This window comes from Podarcis erhardii (assembly GCF_964252035.2).
Source record: "Podarcis erhardii genome assembly, chromosome: 1".
In the NCBI taxonomy this organism is placed as follows: Eukaryota; Metazoa; Chordata; class Lepidosauria; order Squamata; family Lacertidae; genus Podarcis; species Podarcis erhardii.
The window spans coordinates 84,332,237-84,351,016 of record NC_138497.1 but is presented as its reverse complement, the minus strand read 5'-3'; the positions used below and the strand labels follow the sequence as shown (position 1 = coordinate 84,351,016).

Below are 18,780 nucleotides of genomic sequence, written 5' to 3'. Positions count from 1 at the left end.
ACATAATAAAACATTAAATATTAAAAAAAAAACCTTCCCTATACAGGATTGCCTTCAGACAGCTCAGGGGTTGGATAACTCCATACCATCCAACATTTCTACAATGAAAATAGGGACATCCTAAGGAAAAGTGGGACACTGCGGGATCAAATCAGAAACTGGGGCGACTTCTCTAATCCAGGACATATTTGGAAAATAGGGACATTGGAGGGTCTGCCATTCTCCTTTGCCCCTCTGAGAGCAGTGAAATGCGGTAGGGGGTTTGTAGAAGATAGTCCATTGCATTCCCAGGATCTCTCTTCCCTGCCCCACTCAGAGCACACAGTGTTCTCTGGCCATGGACCACATGCTTCAGTGAGCTGTTTTTGGGTTTCCCCCAAGTCACTTAGGTTTTTAAATTTATATGTATTTCTACAAACCTTGGGGCTGCTGCATTGGAACTGCAGTAAGTTTTCTTCAATGAGCTTTTGGCCATTTAAACAGGTGCCTGTCTGACAGCAAGACAGGAATTTGTCCCCTGGTTCGCCTCTTGGAGTTTATCCATATACACTTCCTCTTCTCCCACTGCATTTCCCCTGGGGAAAAGCACTTTAGTGCTCAGCTGGAGCAAACAGCAATCAGGTTTTCTGCTGATTACTGTTTGTTCTGATTTAGAGCTAAAGAGCAGGTTTTCTCTGTGAAAGCAGTGAGGCAAGGGGGAAATCACTTGGATCCATGCCTAGAAAGTACTGGTCAAGTGGAAAACCACTCAGACATGTGCTTTCTAGTTATGGGACAAGCAGAATTAGTTAAAAAAAAACACACACCCTATCAATCATTTGGCTATTTCCCAACAGGTTTTTATCAACTGAATCAGGGGCTGCTACTCATGTAAAGCTCTCAGAAAAAATCAAGAGAGATCTACAAAGGTCTAGGATCAGCACCTTACCTCTTGTTATCTGCCAAGCCAAAGGGTTAATCATGCAAAGCAGCCTCACAGAAATCTGGCTTTTGCAGTTAAGTGTATGATGTTAAAAAGAAGAAATAAATCTGCAGGTCCTGCAGTGGTTCTCCTCTGATATGATCTATGTCCCTGGTTTAGTCTTTCAGTTTGAGATGGTTAACGCTAAATATAAAGAGGAAACAAGGGGAACTCTGACTTCCAATAGAGAAACAAGGATTTTATAGTTAGTTTTGGAAGTCCTTTGAGATGCCAAAACAATATACAAGCTCGGTGGACCTAATTAAAATCTGAGTTGTCAAGTACTGAAAAAATTCAAAACAGTAAATAGAATACATTTCATAAATAGAGCATGACACTGAGAACCACCTTCTGTTCTCTATCAAAGGAGCTAAAGTTTGTTTTTTATCTAAAGCTTTTTTAGATAGTTTTTTTTGTTTTTTTTTACAATTCTGTGTTCCACTTCATCTTGTGATGTGTGTGAATGTGTGAATCTTTGCAGTAGTACCCTACTTAGCTTTTGTTAACATTAATGATTAATTCATTAGTAGTTATTTATATTATTTTGTCTTGTTTTCCCATCCAGTGCCTACTGGTATCCAGCCTGTTATCTGTTCATTTCTCTGTCCTTTGCCAATTAATCATTCCCTTCCTTAAAGTCAGTAAATCGGTAAATAAATAAGTAAACATTGCTTGTTGCCCGTGTTTTATCTTAGTTGGCTAGTGCACCCTCCACCCTCCATTTTGGCCGCAGTCTTAGTTGTTTGTTTCTTGTGTTTGTTCCATGTAAGTCTTGCAAGGCCTCAGATGTGACCTCGGAGACCCTGTGAGGTCTCAGAAGCAATGTCCGAGGCCCTGCCAGCATCTGAACACGACTTCCGGTAGAAACTGGAAATCTCATCGGAGGTCTCGTGAGGCCTCGGATGTAACCTCCGAGACCCCGCAAGGCCTTGGAAGCACTGCTGTGCCACCAACACAACATGAAGTCATGACGTTGTGACATCATGACGTCACGTTATATCACAGGCGTCATTGGGCACTCATAACCTGGGGGCCCAGGTCAGCACTCCTGTGTGTAGCTATGGTGCACAGTCAAAGGGGGCAGAGGGAGGTGCTGGCAATAGCAGCACCACTGACCAGATTGGTATGCCTCCAGTCAAAGCTAATCCATCCTTCTCATTGTGGTGGTGGGAGCAAGCCACAGCCACAGTTGGAATGGCCAATGACCAGTGATAATGGGAGTTGTAGTCCAATAATATCTGGGTATTTTTCATCCCTGCTGTACATCAATTCCTCAAAAACAGTCCTCAAACTCAAAATTCTAAAAGAGCAATAAATGGAAAGATTTGCTATTCAAAAAAATAAATAATTCAGAATTGCATTCTGAAATTCTGCCAGCTGTTGAAGAATGATAGTGTTGTATAGACAGTAAAATACATGCAATATATAGGATAGGGCTGTGCACAAATAGCCTCTCCAATTTCTACGCCATATTTCTGGATAGACAAATTGGTGGGCCATTTTACTAAATTTCTGCAGGGACTGTCAGGGGCAGGGATCACAGTTTCTCAGAAGTGGGGCTCACCATTAGCAGTGGCAGCAGCACAGCTTCTTCTTCTTCTTCTTCTTCTTTTAAAAAAAAGAATTTAAAAATTGCTGCCACTGGAAATGGCAATAGCAATTGCAGCACGCAATGAGGCAACACAGGCATGGTGGCACTGCTCACATGCCTTCCCAATGCCAAGTGTCACTGCCAGTTCCAGAGAGGGAGAGGGAGAAGATGACTCAGGCATGGGGAAGTCGGTGCTTTGATGCCTCAGCACAGAGACAATTCAATGCTTTTGCCACGGTGGCTGCATCAACCCTTATCTCTTCACCCTCAACAGCAGAAGCAATACTCCATTAATGCCCAGTATTTGGAAAGCAGTAATTGGGCTGGCAGCCTGACCAACATCCCCACCACCACCGCAACACCTACCCACCCAGTGCCTCAAACCTACCTGGATTTGTCATTTATTTTTTATTTCACCAAGCTTTTCTACCACTCAAAACAGAAAAAGAATATCAGAAATTGCCTTAGAAAAATCACATCTCAGAAATTTAGGTTCAGCTCCAGTATCGCCCATAGATAGGTTGTGAGAGGGCAGACAAATGCGCAGGACTGAGCAAAATCATAAGAATTCACACGATATGAATGTTTGCTACTGTGGCCTCTGGTGAAAGATTTTCTTACTCAGTCTTTTCTTCAGGGCTCTTTTCACCTCCTCGTTCCTCAGAGTGTAGATGACGGGGTTCACCATGGGGATCACAATGGTGTAGAAGACAGACACAATCTTGTCTTGCTCCACTGCCTCAATGCCTCCAGGCTGCACATACACGAAGGTCAAGGACCCGTAATACAGTACAACGGCAGTCAGGTGTGAGGCACAGGTTGAGAAGGTCTTCTGTCTGCCTGTGGAAGACCGCATCCTCAAAATGGTGGAAATGATGTAACCATAGGAGATAAGAACAATAATTGCATTCCCTACCACGACAAAAGTGGAAAGGACGAAGAGTACAACCTTGGAAACATAGTTGTCTGAGCAGGAGAGTCGCAACAAAGGAGGGATGTCACAGTAGAAGGAACTGATTTCATTGGGACCACAGAAGGAGAGCCTAAAGACACCACTTGTGTGGACAATGGCAATAAAAAGTCCCACCAGGTAGCTCCCAGCCACAAGCTGAAGACACACATTTCTGGCCATGGCAATAGGATAAACCAGTGGTTTGCAGATGGCAACAAAACGGTCATAAGCCATAGCAGCCAGAAGGTAGCACTCTGTTGTAGCATAGAGGGTGAAGAACCACATCTGGGTCGCACATGCATTGTACGAAATCACCTTCCTATTTGTAAGGAGGTCCCACAGCAGCCTGGGAATGATAGTGGAGGAGTAGCAAATGTCAATGAAGGACAGGTTGCTGAGGAAAAGGTACATTGGAGATTGCAAAATGGGATCTGTCTGGATTAACACTATCATACCCAGATTTCCCATCACTGTTAGGAGGTAGATTAGTAGAAAGAGCAAAAACAAGGGTATCTCCACTTCAGAATGATCTGTGAATCCTAAAAGAATGAATTCAGACACCTGGGTTCTGTTCACCTCTTGCATTTCTCCAATATGATTAACTTTCAGTCAGGAATGACAGCTAAAATTAGGATAGATAAGGGATTGGATAGATAAGGGATAGATAAGGATTGGAAAGCAAAGTGAAAAGCTGAGGTAATACAAGGGGGTGCATTGCAAACCATCTTTTAAAATTGTGTGATTTCCATTATTGGAAATATACTTTTCAAAAACATTTGTTCCTGTTACATAATGACCAAAGTGTTGGAGAAGCAGTTGAGATGGTTGCCCTAATTGTTTCTCCAACTGTCTGCAAGCCTGGCTAGGCTTTTATAAGGGAGAAAGTCATGTGTGTGTTCTGTGAGCGACAGAGAAATGGAGAGAAGTAGGGTGGTGTGTGTATATGCATGTACATGATTGCAGCTCCAACAAAGCATGGCGCAAAGGAGAAGGGGGGAGGATCACAAAGGGCTTTGTTCTGCTGCTCTCCTTCCCACCTCTGAAAACAGTGCAGCCCTGTAGGCACCTGGTGAGCAAGTGGAAAGTTAAGATGGGTTAGAATAGACAGGGTTAGCCAGTGAAGAGAGTAAGTTCACAGCCCAGAGTATTTTGTCAATGTACGCCCCACTTTCAGCCATAGCTCTCTTAATGGATGACTATGTCCCTTTGAAACTGTATGGAGCAGGATACTCCATTCCATTCCCACTGTCTCTTTCCCACTCTTCCCTGAATAAACAGTGTTCTCTGGCCACTGATCATGCTCAGTTTTCATTGGTCTGTTTTTGTATTTTCCCCCAAGTTAGCCAGGTTTGCTTGTTTTTTGCTATGTCTACAAATCTTTCGGTTCCCCCAAAGTATGCTGACACCTCTCTCATGGCTGGTGTTACAGTTTTGGCTCCATAAGGATTGACGCTTGAAGAATGAGTTCTGGGCTGGTATAGATTGGGGTGGGAAATGGAGGGAAAGTGTCCCCAAAAGATGAATGTCACCGACCAATTTCATATGTAATATCTGGTCCATTCACTAAATAGTTTACCTAGTTTGATAGCCTGTTTTGTTATTTGAGCAAGCAGACAAAAGAGCACTCTTTACACTCAGCAAATTTCTGCAGCGGGTACAAGGACACACAAACTGCATTGAAATTGCAGTAAGTCTCTTTCAATAGATATCTGGCCCAATTAAACAGGTGCTTGTCTGATGGTAAGATATGAATTTGTCTCTTGGTGCCCGTCTAGGTGTGCTTAAAACAAAAGCCTTAACTCAATCCTTTGGCTATTTCCCAATGGAATCAGGGGCTGCTACTAATTTATAGCTCTCAGAAAACCAAGAGTGCTCTACAAAGGTCTATGATTAGCACCTTACCTTGTGGCTTTAGCAGTGACGTGCATGAAATAAGAAAGTTTTGTAGATCATTCAGTGATTCTCCTCTGATAACGTCCATGTTTCTGGTTTAATCTTTCAGTTTTAGCAGGTCAAGGCTTAATATTAAAAGGACTCAAGGGGAAGTGTGACTTCCAATGGAGAAACAAGGATTTTATACTTGGTTTTGGAAGTCCTTTTGGATATCATAACAATATAAATGCTCTGTGGACCTAATTAAAATATCTTGTTGCCACATCTTGAGAAAATTCAAATTAGACACTGAGAACAACCCTCTATCACCATCCAAGTTTATTTATTTAGATCTTTTTAACCCCATTCTTCAACTGACAAAAGTCTCTGTGAGCAGCTTACAAAAATCAGTGGTAAGACAGTCTTTAACCCCAGGCTTGCAGACTAAAGCAACAGCAATAAAGGGAAAGGGGGTGTAAGGCAAACACTTGGAAAGGTAGTATTAGAAGGCTGTCTGCAAGTCTTTGACTTCACCAGCCTCACCTACCTGTTCAGTGAAATGGATGTTAACATCTAGAAAAAGAAAACATTAAATATGGATAAATCCACATACGTATATAGGAACAATAGTATTCCCCCATTTTTTTCAAGCTACACCCGCTCATGGCAGTTATTTTGTGTCAAGAACCACCCCTGCCGCCAGGAACCCACCTCACTCACTCACTCAAAATCCCAAATTTACCATTGGGCTTAGTCTGGCATAAAAGGTTGGTCACCACTGATTTAAAGAATTGGGAGGTGCAAGGGCTGGGGGAGTGGAGTGGTGCCAAGATGCAAAGGAGAAGAGCAGGGAGGATCACAAACAGTGTATTCCAGCCACTGACCATGTTCTTCATTGGTCTGTTTTTGTGTCTTCCCCAAGCCACCCAGGTTGGTTGTCTTTTGGATACTTCTACAATCCTTTGGGTTTTCCCACACAAAGCCTGCTGATACATATTTGCAACGTAAGGACTGACACTTGACAAATGGGTTCTCTGCTGGTATATATTGGATTGGAGAATGGAGTTAATGGATTCCAAAACGATGACTACCAGAAATCAATGTCCTAAATAAAGTTTGATTCCTTCGCCAAGTATATTGCACAGGTTTACAGCCTATGTTTTGACATTCCAACTAGAAAACAAAAGAGAGCTCTTTACAATCAATCAATTTCCTCAACGGGTACAAGAACACATTGAAACTGCAGTAAATTTCCTTCAGTGGGCTTTTGGCCAATTAAACAGGTGTTTTATCTGAGGGCAAGACAATAATTTTTCCTGGTCTTTGTATTTTTAAATACCCTAACTAACTTAATCATTTGGCTATTTCCCAGCAGGTTTCTACCAATGGAAACAAGGGCTGCTACTTCTTTAAAGCTTTCAGAAAACCAATAGAGCTCTACAAAGGTCTAGGACCAGAACCTTATCATTTGTTCTTTGCCAAGTCAAGGGATTAATCATGCAGACCACACACTGAATTAGATGTTACAACAAAAACCAAACTGATACAGAACTGGTACAAAACAAATGTTATGAATACCAAATAGAGTCATATTTCATTGAGACTTGCCACCCCCATGATTGGTGTATTATATACGGTAAGTAACAAATGGCCACAAAATGGAAGCAAGATCCATAGGTTTACCTAGATCTGGATATACCCTTAATGTATAAGTCAATTTCTCAAAAATGGGAACAAGCATTACTTTATAGAACCAAATATTTAAAGAAAAACCTGAGGACACCTTCCAGCTCTGTGATATTGTCAAAGGAGTAGCTCCTATTAGGGGGGAAAATGTAAGCGGCTTGCTTATTTATTATTTGTTTATTTAATTTATATACTACCCTATACCCAGGGGTCTTAGGGCAGTTCACAGAATTACATATTAAGTCTGTATTAAATGAATTAAAAATGGATAAAAGTCATAGTTACGGGTTTAAAGGCAACAGTTCAACCATTATTTCAGAAATTTCTTTCATTAACTCTTCCTAAAATTCGTATACATGTTTGCAAGACCACTACATGTGCTCTTTCCATACATACCTTCCAACACATAGGGGACCCAAATTTAGATATATGTGCAAGATGGGCTGGGGTCAAGACCCATCAATGGGCTATTTTTAAAGAGTTTTCTCATATATTTCTGGAGACAAATAAAAAAAGGAGTAGGAAGCTATAGTTCAATTCCTGGCATGTCGCAGCAGATATGGGAATGTACCCAGCCTGAAATGGGGAAACAGTGATATTTTCTCTCTCTCCAGAAAAATGACTTCTGATATATTTTGGCTCAGATCCAATCTTGCGTGAGACAAAGGTGCAAGATAGGACAACATTTTAACAACAAGAACCACATGAATATTCACTGCTTTTGCTGTGGGAGTAAGATATTATTGCTTAGTCTTTTCTTCAGGGCTCTTTTCACCTCCTCATTCCTCAGACTGTAGATCATGGGGTTCACCAAGGGGATCACAATGGTGTAGAAGACGGACACAATCTTGTCTTGCTCCACTGCCTCAATGCCTCCAGGCTGCACATACATGAAGGTCAAGGACCCGTAATACAGTACAACGGCAGTCAGGTGTGAGGCACAGGTTGAGAAGGTCTTCTGTCTGCCTGTGGAAGACCGCATCCTCAAGATGGCAGAGATGACATAAGCATAGGACACAAGAACAATAATTGCATTCCCTACCACAACAAAAGTGGAAAGGACAAAGAGTACAACCTTGGAAACATAGTTGTCTGAGCAGGAGAGTCGCAACAAAGGAGGGATGTCACAATAGAAGGAGCTAATTACATTGGGACCACAGAAAGACAAACTAAAGGTCCCACTGGTGTGAACAATAGCATTCACAAGCCCCACCAAGTAGCACCCAGCTACAAGCTGTAGACAGATGTTTCTGGCCATGGCAATAGGATAAACCAGTGGTTTGCAGATGGCAACAAAACGGTCATAAGCCATAGCAGCCAGAAGGTAGCACTCTGTTGTAGCATAGAGGGTGAAGCACCACATCTGGGTTGCACATTCATTGTATGAAATCACCTTCCTCTCTGTAAGCAGATCATACAGCAACCTGGGAATGATGATGGAGGAGTAGCAAATGTCAATGAAGGACAGGTTGCTGAGGAAAAAATACATTGGAGACTGCAAAAGGGAGTCTGTCTGGATCAACACAATCATACCCAGATTTCCCATCACTGTCAGTAGGTAAATTAATAGGAAGAGCAAAAACAAGGGTATCTCCACTTCAGAACGATCTGTGAATCCTGAGAGAATGAACTCAGACACCTGGGTTCTGTTCCCCTCTTGCATTCTTCCAGTATGATTAACCATCAATCAGTAATGAGGGCTAAAATTAGGGTAGATAAGAGAAAACATTGAAAATCATAGTGAAAACCTGAGATAATATAAGAGTGTGCATTGGAAACATTTTAATTTTTTTTTTTAAAAAAAAAGAATGTGATTTTCATTTATATAATTTGGAAAAATATTTTTCAAAAATATTTTTTCATGTTGCACTATGAACCAAACTCCACTTACATTAGGCAAATGCATGGCCACTCCAGAGTTAATTTTATATTTGTGTACATTCATCAAAATAAAAAAGACAGGAAGGGCTTTAATGAGTGTGTGCCATCATTTCAGATTTTCTTTACCACTCTCAACTCTTCAGGGACCAACTGGCCATGCCTTCCCTTCATCATGCAGCCCCCATTGGAGGATTTGTACTGCCTCATCACAAGCCTGGGTTTGCATGAAATTATCATGGTGTATGGGAGCAAAAGAGAATGGAGGTTGCACACCAGCCATGGCCATGACTTGGGAATAAGAAGGCAAAGGCACTGAGAAGGGTAAGGTGGTGGTTTTAAAGGAAGGCAGACATTTGAGTAAAGCATGGATAGAGGAAACAGAGAAGGAAGAGGTGGATTTAAAGTAAAGTACCTTCTTACAATGGAATATATGAGGGCTCCACACCCTTTATATCTCACACACGAGGTATGTGTGAGATAATGAAATAAAAAATAGTGACTATTTTAAACAATGACAGAACTTTGAGTGAAGCAGGGGTGGAGAAACACTGAGAGGAAAATTGTGGTTTTAAACAAGAACAGATGTTTGAGTAAAGCGGGAATGGAAAGACATAGAGGGAATTGCCCATTTTAAAACAGCAACTGGGGTTTAAGTAAAGCAGAGATTGAATGATACAGAGGAAAGTTGTGGTTTAAAATGATAGCAGAGGTTTGAGGAAAGCAAAGATGGGAAAATGCCAAATTTAAAACAACAGAGGCTTGAATAAAGCAGGCATGTAGAAAAATTGAGAGAGGGAAAGGAGCGATCTTGAACAATGACAGAGGTCTGAGTAGAATAAGCAGGGGTAGGTGACACTGAGGGTGGGGGAAAGCAGTTTTAAGCCAAAATTAAAGCAGTTTACTCCATTCAGTGTGTCCCCACCCCCTAAATTCAGAAATCACAGTTTAGTAAGCCCTGCATCCTCAACTAGATACTCATTGGTTTCCAGCTACTCAAACTAACTGAAAACAAAAGATTCAAAGTTCATTAAAATGGATATTTACCTAATTTTTTCAAAAAAAACCATTAAGTGTGGATAAATACTTTCAGTAATGGCAACTACTATTCTTGCAGAAGAAAGATTATTCCTTCCCCATAAAATCTCAGCATGTATATTATAGGATCTGACTGCATCACCTCAGCCTTACCTGTAGTCAAACAGAATTTTCTTCATATTGTGCACTGATTCTAGAGGCTATGAGTGTACATGCATTTTAAAGAACTGATTCTAGAGGTGATGAGAGTATATGTGCTTATTGAACAACAGAAAGCCTTGTGGGGCAACTTCCCATGACACTCATCCTAGAGAGACCACGCAGTAATAATCACCATCTTGTTAGTCTCATCAGGTAATTGTAATGTGTGACACAATCCTGATTCCTTCCTTGCTCTGAAGCAGGGATGGGTTCCTGAGGCCCTTCAGATGTCGCTAGACTCTCAATCTTCTCCAGCAATCATGGTGAATAGTCAGGGATGATGGGAGTTGTATTCCAGTAATATCTTTGGCCCCCTTCAGAGATTACAGACTGACTTTGCAGATATGCCTCCATACCAGGGCTATCAGCATCTTTTGAGTAAAGCATGGATAGAGGAAACTGAGAAGGAAGTGGTGGATTTAATGATTTGTACTTTTTTTGAAATAGGTCAAGGTTTTCTTGACCAGAAAGGCAGGTGCTGCTTCAGTAGTCAAAGCTCTACTGAAGGATATCATCCCCCAGTATGGAGGTCCTCAAATAACAGAGCCAGATTGGGCATCCCACTTCAATAATCAAGCTGTTTAAACAGTGCTTACATCCCTGGGAATAACCCAGCAACTGCATCCACTGCATTGCCCTCAGTTATCAGGGCTTGTTGAGAAAACTACTGGGAAAATTAAGGTGGGATTGGGAAAACTTGGTGAAGAAACTTAGCTTAGAATCACCTCAGTGGTAGGTACAAGCCTGAGCCCCGATGAAGTCCTCTTTGAAAGATTATTTCAGTTAACTGGGCCATTATGCATTCTATATGCTTCACTAATGGGAGGAGATTAAAAATTGGCTGAACATATTGAAGAACTCCAGAATGCATTGACTCTCACCCTTACGCTCTTTAGAAATACTCAGTCCTGGCCTCTGGATGTGGCCCTGTATGATCTGCAACCTTGTGATTGGGTCCCGGTAAAGAAGGCAATAAGAAAGAAAGATCCACAGTGGGATAGCCCTCATCAGGAACTTCTGGCCATTCATCCCTCTGTAAAATGGGAAGGAAACAACACCTGGATTCACTGCATGCAAGTTAAAATGAGTTCCTGACCTGTTGCAGTTCTTACCCTGGAGGTTAGGGGAACACCGGGTGCCTCGGGGGAGCACAGCTGAGGGACTGACCTGGAAAAGGTCACTCCAGAACCAGACCATAGAGTTACAAGAACAAGAAGCACAAATGGAGTTGGAGTAATCACTGATATTCCCCTTGAGGCTATTCTGATGCAGATGACCAGACTGAAGCATTTTTTCAGAAAGACCGGTAAACTGAAACGAACTGTTTCCCTTTTGGAAGGCCAACTATTGATAGAGAAAATACTAAGATAGAAGATTTTCCAAACTTTCCATCTGAATGGTCTGGACCTGAACGTCACCAGGGAGTTTCTCGCCCTTGGTGGAATCATAGTCTTTGGTGGGTGGTTGCATTATTATTTGTGGTACTTACTCCTTTGTCTTTCATATTTCTTTTTGGTTGGACTTAACATGTACTATAAATTTGTTGTTGCTTTTAAGTCTTTTTAGTTGTTGTTTTTTTAAATCTTATACCTGTGCTATATGAACTGCCTTGAGATCTACAGATGAAGGGTGGTATACAAATTTAATAAATGAAATTTATTGCAATGTTTAATTCTTTGGCAGAAAGACTATATCTCAACAAATTGAAAGGTGTGGTTTATTGCAAATACAGAGTATTGCAATGCAGGCTTTCTTCTGTACAGAGGACGATGGGAAGGACTTCAACTAATTTAAAGAAAATTTGAAATGAAACCATTACAGTGGTACCTCAGGTTAAGAACTTAATTTGTTCTGGAGGTCTGTTCTTACCCTGAAACTGTTCTTAACCTGAGGTACCACTTTAGCTAATGGGGCCTCCCGCTGCCGCCGCATCGCCGGAGCACAAGTTCTGTTCTCATCCCGAAGCAAAGTTCTTAACCTGAGGTACTACTTCAGGATTAGCGGAGTCTGTAACCTGAAGCATCTGTAGCCTGAAGTGTCTGTAACCCAAGGTACCACTGTAGTAAGTATAGGGGAAATTCACACAGCTTACACCTCCACATGAATATTGGTTCTCTATATTTTATTTGTGGACAAATAACATATAGAAGGTTATTTATGGGATGGAGGAGAAGGGTGCAGAAGGCACTCATTCTAAGGGATCCATGACATCACTGAAAAAGAGAGGTACCCTTGCTTTCAAAACAGTGCTGGTTGACGGGTTTCCCCTAGCAGCAGGTTGAGTGTGGCTAGTCCAAAGGCAGGTAAAGGATTGAGCAATAGGGGAGGAGAAGACAAAGAAAGAACAAGATAACCACAAAACCAGTGAAGTTGAGAATCAGTCAATTCTCATTCTAAAGCATTTTCCAGGGGATCTCATAACCTTGGTTGGCTTCAGGAATTTCATGAAAGAATAATTTATTAATTCATATAGGAAGACTCATATTTCTATATTGTTTGACTTCCATTTTGTTGCTTTTACACTTGCCAAATTTTATAAATTAAGAAAAACCATTGCAGGGAGAGCAAAGAACTGCCTTATACATTATTTTCTGGAAGCAACAAACAACCAAACAACCAACTAGTGTGAACCATGGAAAGCAGCAATGATGACGGTTGTGTAAAGGACTGCAGGCCTTCCTGGGCCATCTGCCTGTTCACTCACCCCACCCACCTACTCACTCAGCTAAGCCGTCTGCTCATTCAGACCCCAGGCTTGACTCTGTTGTGCAATCATGGAAGCAGACAGGTGGGTGGCAGCATCACAGGGAACAGGTCAAAGCCCACCTGGACTGCCTGCCCGCCAGTGTGTTTGCTCATTCTGCTGGCCTGCTCATTGACATAGTTATCCTATCCGCTTTGCTCATTCCATCCACTGTTGTCATGCTGCAGTTCACATGGCCACCTATTGGTGGCCACACAAACTGCAGCATGGTGAACTTTTCCCATCTAAAAATATTTAAATATAAACACAATTATGGCCTATAGCTTCTAATTATTGGCAGCCACTTTATCAATAACCCAACCAGGTGTTCGTATTCCCATGTTGCCTCTGGAAGGCAGATAGCCTCTCCTACAATTATTAACTTTTCACTCTCCCAGTAGTGTTACATCGGTGTTTCTCAAACTCTTTTTTTTTTATATAAATATTTATTAAAGTTTTTGAATACAAATGCACAAATAATAAGCAACCTTACTTATATCATAACGTGATTTCATCACTTCTTTGGACTCCCTCACGTCTCCCGCTCCCATTTACATCGTTAAAAGGTTTTTCCAAGCAAATTATCAACTTGTTTACGATCTTATATCCACTCATTTAAATATAATCTAGCAATTCTCCAAAAAAATTATGTTTTCTTTAATCTCACTTATCATCAAATTCAAATCTGATTTAGTGGTGGCCATTTTTTTATAATCTAGCATCCTTCTTAACATTCAACCAAATTACAATGTTTTTGTAAATACGTCTTAAATTTCTTCCAGTCTTCCTCAATCCTCTCTTCTCCCAGGTCTCGGATTCTGCCAGTCATCTCGGCCAGTTGCATATAGTCCATCAGCTGCATCTGCCACTCTTCCAGTGTGGGTAGATCTTGAGTTTTCCAGTTTTTAGCGATGAGTATCCTTGCTGCCGTTGTTGCATACCAGTGTTTCTCAAACTCGGGTCTCCAGCTAGCAGGACAAGTGGTCAGGGATGAGGGGAGTTGTAGTCCAAAAACAGCTGGAGACCCAACTCTGAGAAACACTGTGTTACATTCTCTTTGCCACATTAATGAACAGAAACAACAACTATAAACCACTGGTGTTATGCCACTTTGATATACAGTTGCCATACAGATTTAGGAGATCTGTGTGATGTCAGAGTACAGGCAATGGCATGTAGACAAGAACATGACATATTAACAATATTCAGGATGCAGAGGTTGACAAATATAGTAAATTGATTAGCTACAGCTCTGGCCTTGGTTCACTTGTAGGATTAAATGATCCTCATTTACTTAACAATCTTGATTCTAATTAGTAACTTCTTCAATGACTTGTGGCTAGCCCTGTGAGTCTTTATTAAAACAAACATTTCCTGGATTCTGCACCCCAGAGAAGACAAGCAAATGAATAAATAATTGTGTACAAAGGACATTATTAGGAGGATATAAGTGTTGGCATTCTTTGCTGATAAAGTCCTATTATTTTTAATTGCGACATACAGAACTCTGTAACACAGTCTATAATTATTCCCTATGTGCTTTGTTTGTCCCATAACAAAATAACCCTTAGAGTATTTTTCACACTATGGAATGATATGATGCAAAATACATCTTAAAAGTGTACATGTGGAGTTTGGATGAGTATTGAAAATGCATTGAAAATCAACTGGAATCAGTATTTATGAAAGGCAGTATATAAAGGCCTCAAATAATAAATAGATTAATAAGTAGTTAATGGTATGGACCATAACAAGGGAAAAGTTGTTGCTCAGATAATTTCCTAGCATATTTTGATGAAATAAAAACCCATCTAAATGATACATATTTTTTACCTGAAGGGAAAATTTTTCCCATGATTCTCAGCTTTCAACTTTGTATATTAATTGAAGGTTAGGTATTCTCGCCTCCATGGCATTAAAATAATTTCACAGACCTCTGTTTTTAATGCAGGTTTTGTTTCAAGTCTTTATCATGCTTATATTTGAAGATATTCACTTCAGAATTGGTGAGGGAACATGTTAGTGACTTTTTCTGAAGTAGAGTTACTATCTTGAAATCAGACCATGTGATCTGATTTCATTCCCAAAGTTCCCTGGCTCAATCTGATATGGAGAATTCCTTCCTTCCTGCTGTCAGTGGGCGAGGCACTGGCAACAATCAAAGTGAAGGAAAACTGGAGGTCTGAGAAGCCTCCCTACCTTTCTTCTTCCTCCTCCCTCTCTGACACCTAGACTGTTTGCATCAGATATGCCAGCAGCCCTGGAAAATGTAATTTCCTATTGTGTCAGAGTCATAAAGGTAAAGGTAAAGGATCCCTGACAGTCAAGTCCAGTCACGAACGACTCTGGGGTTGCAGTGCTCAACTCGCTTTATTGGCCGAGGGAGCTGGCGTACAGCTTCCGGGTCATGTGGCCAGCATGACTAAGCCGCTTCTGGCGAACCAGAGCAGCGCATGGAAACGCTGTTTACCTTCCCACCAGAGCGATACCTATTTATCTACTTGCACTTTGACATGCTTTCAAACTGCTAGGTTGGCAGGAGCAGGGACCAAGCAACGGGAGCTCACCCCATTGCGGGGATTCGAACCACCAACCTTCTGATCGGCAAGTCCTGGGCTCTGTGGTTTAACCCACAGCGCCACCCGCGTTCACTTTGTACTTGTGTCTTAATTAATGTGGCCTTGTAGTAGGTCAGTGAAGTTCACTTACTGTTCCTCTTTCTTACCTGAAATCACCCAGGCAAAAAACATCCAAGGGTGGGAATGGCAGCCTTCTACTGCCAAGGGTTGCATTCCTTTGGTGGAAATTTTTTGGCATGGAGGGCACATGCCCAGGGTGGACAGAGGCAGAGCAAATGATAGGCAAAGTGTTCTGAATGAACTAATTGAACATAAAGAGTGTCCCACTCCAGTTTTCAACATGGCTGCCTCAGGTATGGAGCTGACTGGCTGGCTGTGTAAGATGGCTGCCTGATTCCCCCTAGCTTGCCCTACTCACCTCACCTTCGCAGTTCCCCTCTTTCAGCCAGCACTAGCAGACAGAGGGGGAGAAAGGGGAGAAAGTTGTTGCTTTGGGGATGCTCTGACTAGGAGTTCCCATTGCTCTGTTAATCTTCATCTAACCCAGTGAGTTTTTTATAATTTTTACTACATTCATTCTCTGCTCCATTGTAATTATTTGAAAGAGTAACTTTTACCCCTAGAGAAGATACAAGTTTTAATAGATTGTGTTCCTTTCTAAGCATACATCAGTTGAGAAGTATTTTGTCAGTTTTATGTTGTTGTTGTTTAGTCGTTTAGTTGTGTCCGACTCTTCGTGACCCCATGGACCAGAGCACGCCAGGCACTCCTGTCTTCCACTGCCTCCCGCAGTTTGGTCAGACTCATGTTAGTAGCTTCGAGAACACTGTCCAACCATCTCGTCCTCTGTCATCCCCTTCTCCTTGTGCCCTCCATCTTTCCCAACATTAGGGTCTTTTCCAGGGAGTCTTCTCTTCTCATGAGGTGGCCAAAGTATTGGAGCCTCAGCTTCACGATCTGTCCTTCCAGTGAGCACTCAGGGCTGATTTCCTTAAGAATGGATACGTTTGATCTTCTTGCAGTCCATGGGACTCTCAAGAGTCTCCTCCAGCACCATAATTCAAAAGCATCAATTCTTCGACGATCAGCCTTCTTGATGGTCCAGCTCTCACTTCTTGATGGTCCAGCTCTCACTTCCATACATCACTACTGGGAAAACCATGGCTTTAACTATACGGACCAGTTTTATAGAGAAGGCTAAAGAAGCAGTATCTGGCAATGCAGACTAATTCTCCATTTTTCTCAAGCAGGTTACAACGTTACTATTTTCTGGAGCTGGCAGTGCAGGCTTTGCCTTTCCTCACTTCTCTACATCTCCTGTTCTGAAATTGTCTGGTGATGTCTGAGGGCAATCACACCACCGTGACAGAGTTCATTTTTGTAGGCTTCACAAAAATGATGATCCACACCTAGAGGTTATCCTCTTTGTGGTGTTCTTATTGATCTACCTGGCAAATTTGGTTGGGAATGTGGGCATGATCCTCTTGATCCTCCTGGATGAGCAGCTTCACACACCCATGTACTTCTTCATCTGCCATATCTCAGTAATGGACCTGGGCTACTCCCCATGCATGCTGGCTGACTTCCTCTGCCAACGTAATGTCATCTCCTTCTCCAGCTGTGTCATTCAGTTTGTGTTTTTTGTGATATTTGTGGATGCTGAATGTTACACCTTGGCTGCCATGGCATATGACCGCTATGCTGCTATCTGCCGCCCTCTCCATTACTCCTCAGTCATGTCAAATAAGGTCTGTGTGGTGCTAGGGATTAGTTGCTACTTTGCAGGTCTGATGAGTATGGTGGCCCACACCAGTCTCACATTCAGCTTAGATTTCTGTGGGCCCAACGTTATCAACCACTTCTTCTGTGAGATCCCTCCACTCATAGCGTTGTCTTGTTCTGACACTTCCATCAGTGAAATCCTCCTCTTCTTCTTCTGTGGAGTCAATGAGTTCAGCACCATCATTGTCATCCTTATCTCCTACTTTTTCAACTTTGCTGCCATCTTGAGGATCCGCTCTGCTGAGGGCAGACGTAAAGCCTTCTCTACCTGTGCTTCCCACCTCACCGGGGTCACCCTCTTTTATGGGACAGTTATGTTTATGTATCTGAGGCCACCATCAAGCTACTCATTAGATCAGGAAAAATGGGCCTCTATGTTCTACACACTCGTGAACCCCACACTGAACCCTCTAATCTACAGCCTGAGGAACAAGGATGTGAAGGAAGCATTTAGAAGAATCATCAGCAAGAAAATGTTTTCACACTAACCCTGGTTATAACTATGAGGCAGTTCATAGAGATTGATGAGGAAAGTGATGCACTGTGTACCTAGTAGAGCAGAGTTATTCTGTGAAGTCCTGGTTATCTATACAGCTGTACCTTGGTTTTTGAACAGAATGCGTTCCAGAAGTCCGTTCAACTTCCGAAATGTTCAGAAACCAAGGTGTGACTTCTGATTGGCTGCAGGAGCATCCTGAAGCCAATTGGAAGCTGCAGAAGCTGCACAGGACATTCAGCTTCCGAGTCAAAGTTTGCAAACCGGAACACCTACTTCCGGGTTTGCAGTGTTCGAGTTCCGAGTTGTTTGTGAACTAAGCTGTTCGAAAACCAAGGTATGACTGTATGCCAAATAAGTCTATTTAAAGGAGGAAATGTATAAGGAATGGTACATAGGCTGGCTAATAAAGAACTGTTGTCATAATGTCTTTCAATATGAGTGTATGTATGTTGCCTGATGGAGCCTTTGGATGCAGAGGCAGTATACAACTAAATACCAGCTGCTAGGGACAAATAATAAGGGAAGCTTTTGTCTTCATGTCCCACTTGTGAACTTTCCAGAGGCATCCAATTAGGCACTTTTGAAGCAGAATACTGAACACAATGGACTGCTGATCCAATTCAGTGTGGGAGGTGTGTGTGTGTGTTTGTGTGGGGGGTGTTTCTATGTTGCTTTTCATTCAAATGAATCCCAAAGCGGCTTAAGAACAATAACATGATAGAAAATGATAGAACACCACAAATACAACATAAATCGTACAGTATAATTAACAAATAATCAGTGAAACAATTACAATCTATAAAACACTGTCAACCAAGCAATGATGTAAAAATAAACTAAACATCACAATTAAAGCAGAAGTCATATTTTATGATTACCAAATAATATAGCATTAGTAATCTATAAAATAATATTCGGAACACTTAACAAAATAGCAACCAGAAAATAAACTAAGCACTGTTATGTTCATACACACACTCTCCCATCCCTAAGACTCA

General features: G+C 41.7%; 3 protein-coding genes across 3 annotated transcripts in view; 1 reads left to right on the top strand and 2 right to left on the bottom strand.

The window, feature by feature from the left end:
• LOC309331250 (olfactory receptor 5AP2-like) overlaps positions 1-8,725 on the bottom strand; it is a gene marked incomplete at both ends in the record, with an annotated part of 35,497 nt that extends 26,772 nt beyond the window's left edge. The window contains one exon of the mRNA XM_081843366.1: positions 8,596-8,725. Coding sequence (XP_081699492.1) covers positions 8,596-8,725 — 130 coding nt within the window. The remainder of the gene's footprint in view (positions 1-8,595) is intronic.
• On the bottom strand, positions 3,142-4,089 carry LOC309350753 (olfactory receptor 5AR1-like; the record flags this gene model as incomplete). Its single annotated transcript, XM_081877925.1, has 1 exon — positions 3,142-4,089. One exon carries the CDS (start codon positions 4,087-4,089, stop codon positions 3,142-3,144), a length of 948 nt encoding a protein of 315 aa, XP_081734051.1.
• Positions 8,726-16,839: 8,114 nt separating the features above from the next.
• LOC309350991 (olfactory receptor 5AR1-like) lies at positions 16,840-17,771 on the top strand (the record flags this gene model as incomplete). Its single annotated transcript, XM_081878330.1, is given in 2 exon segments — positions 16,840-16,896; positions 16,899-17,771. Coding segments are annotated over 2 exon segments (930 nt in total).
• Positions 17,772-18,780: the final 1,009 nt, after the last annotated feature.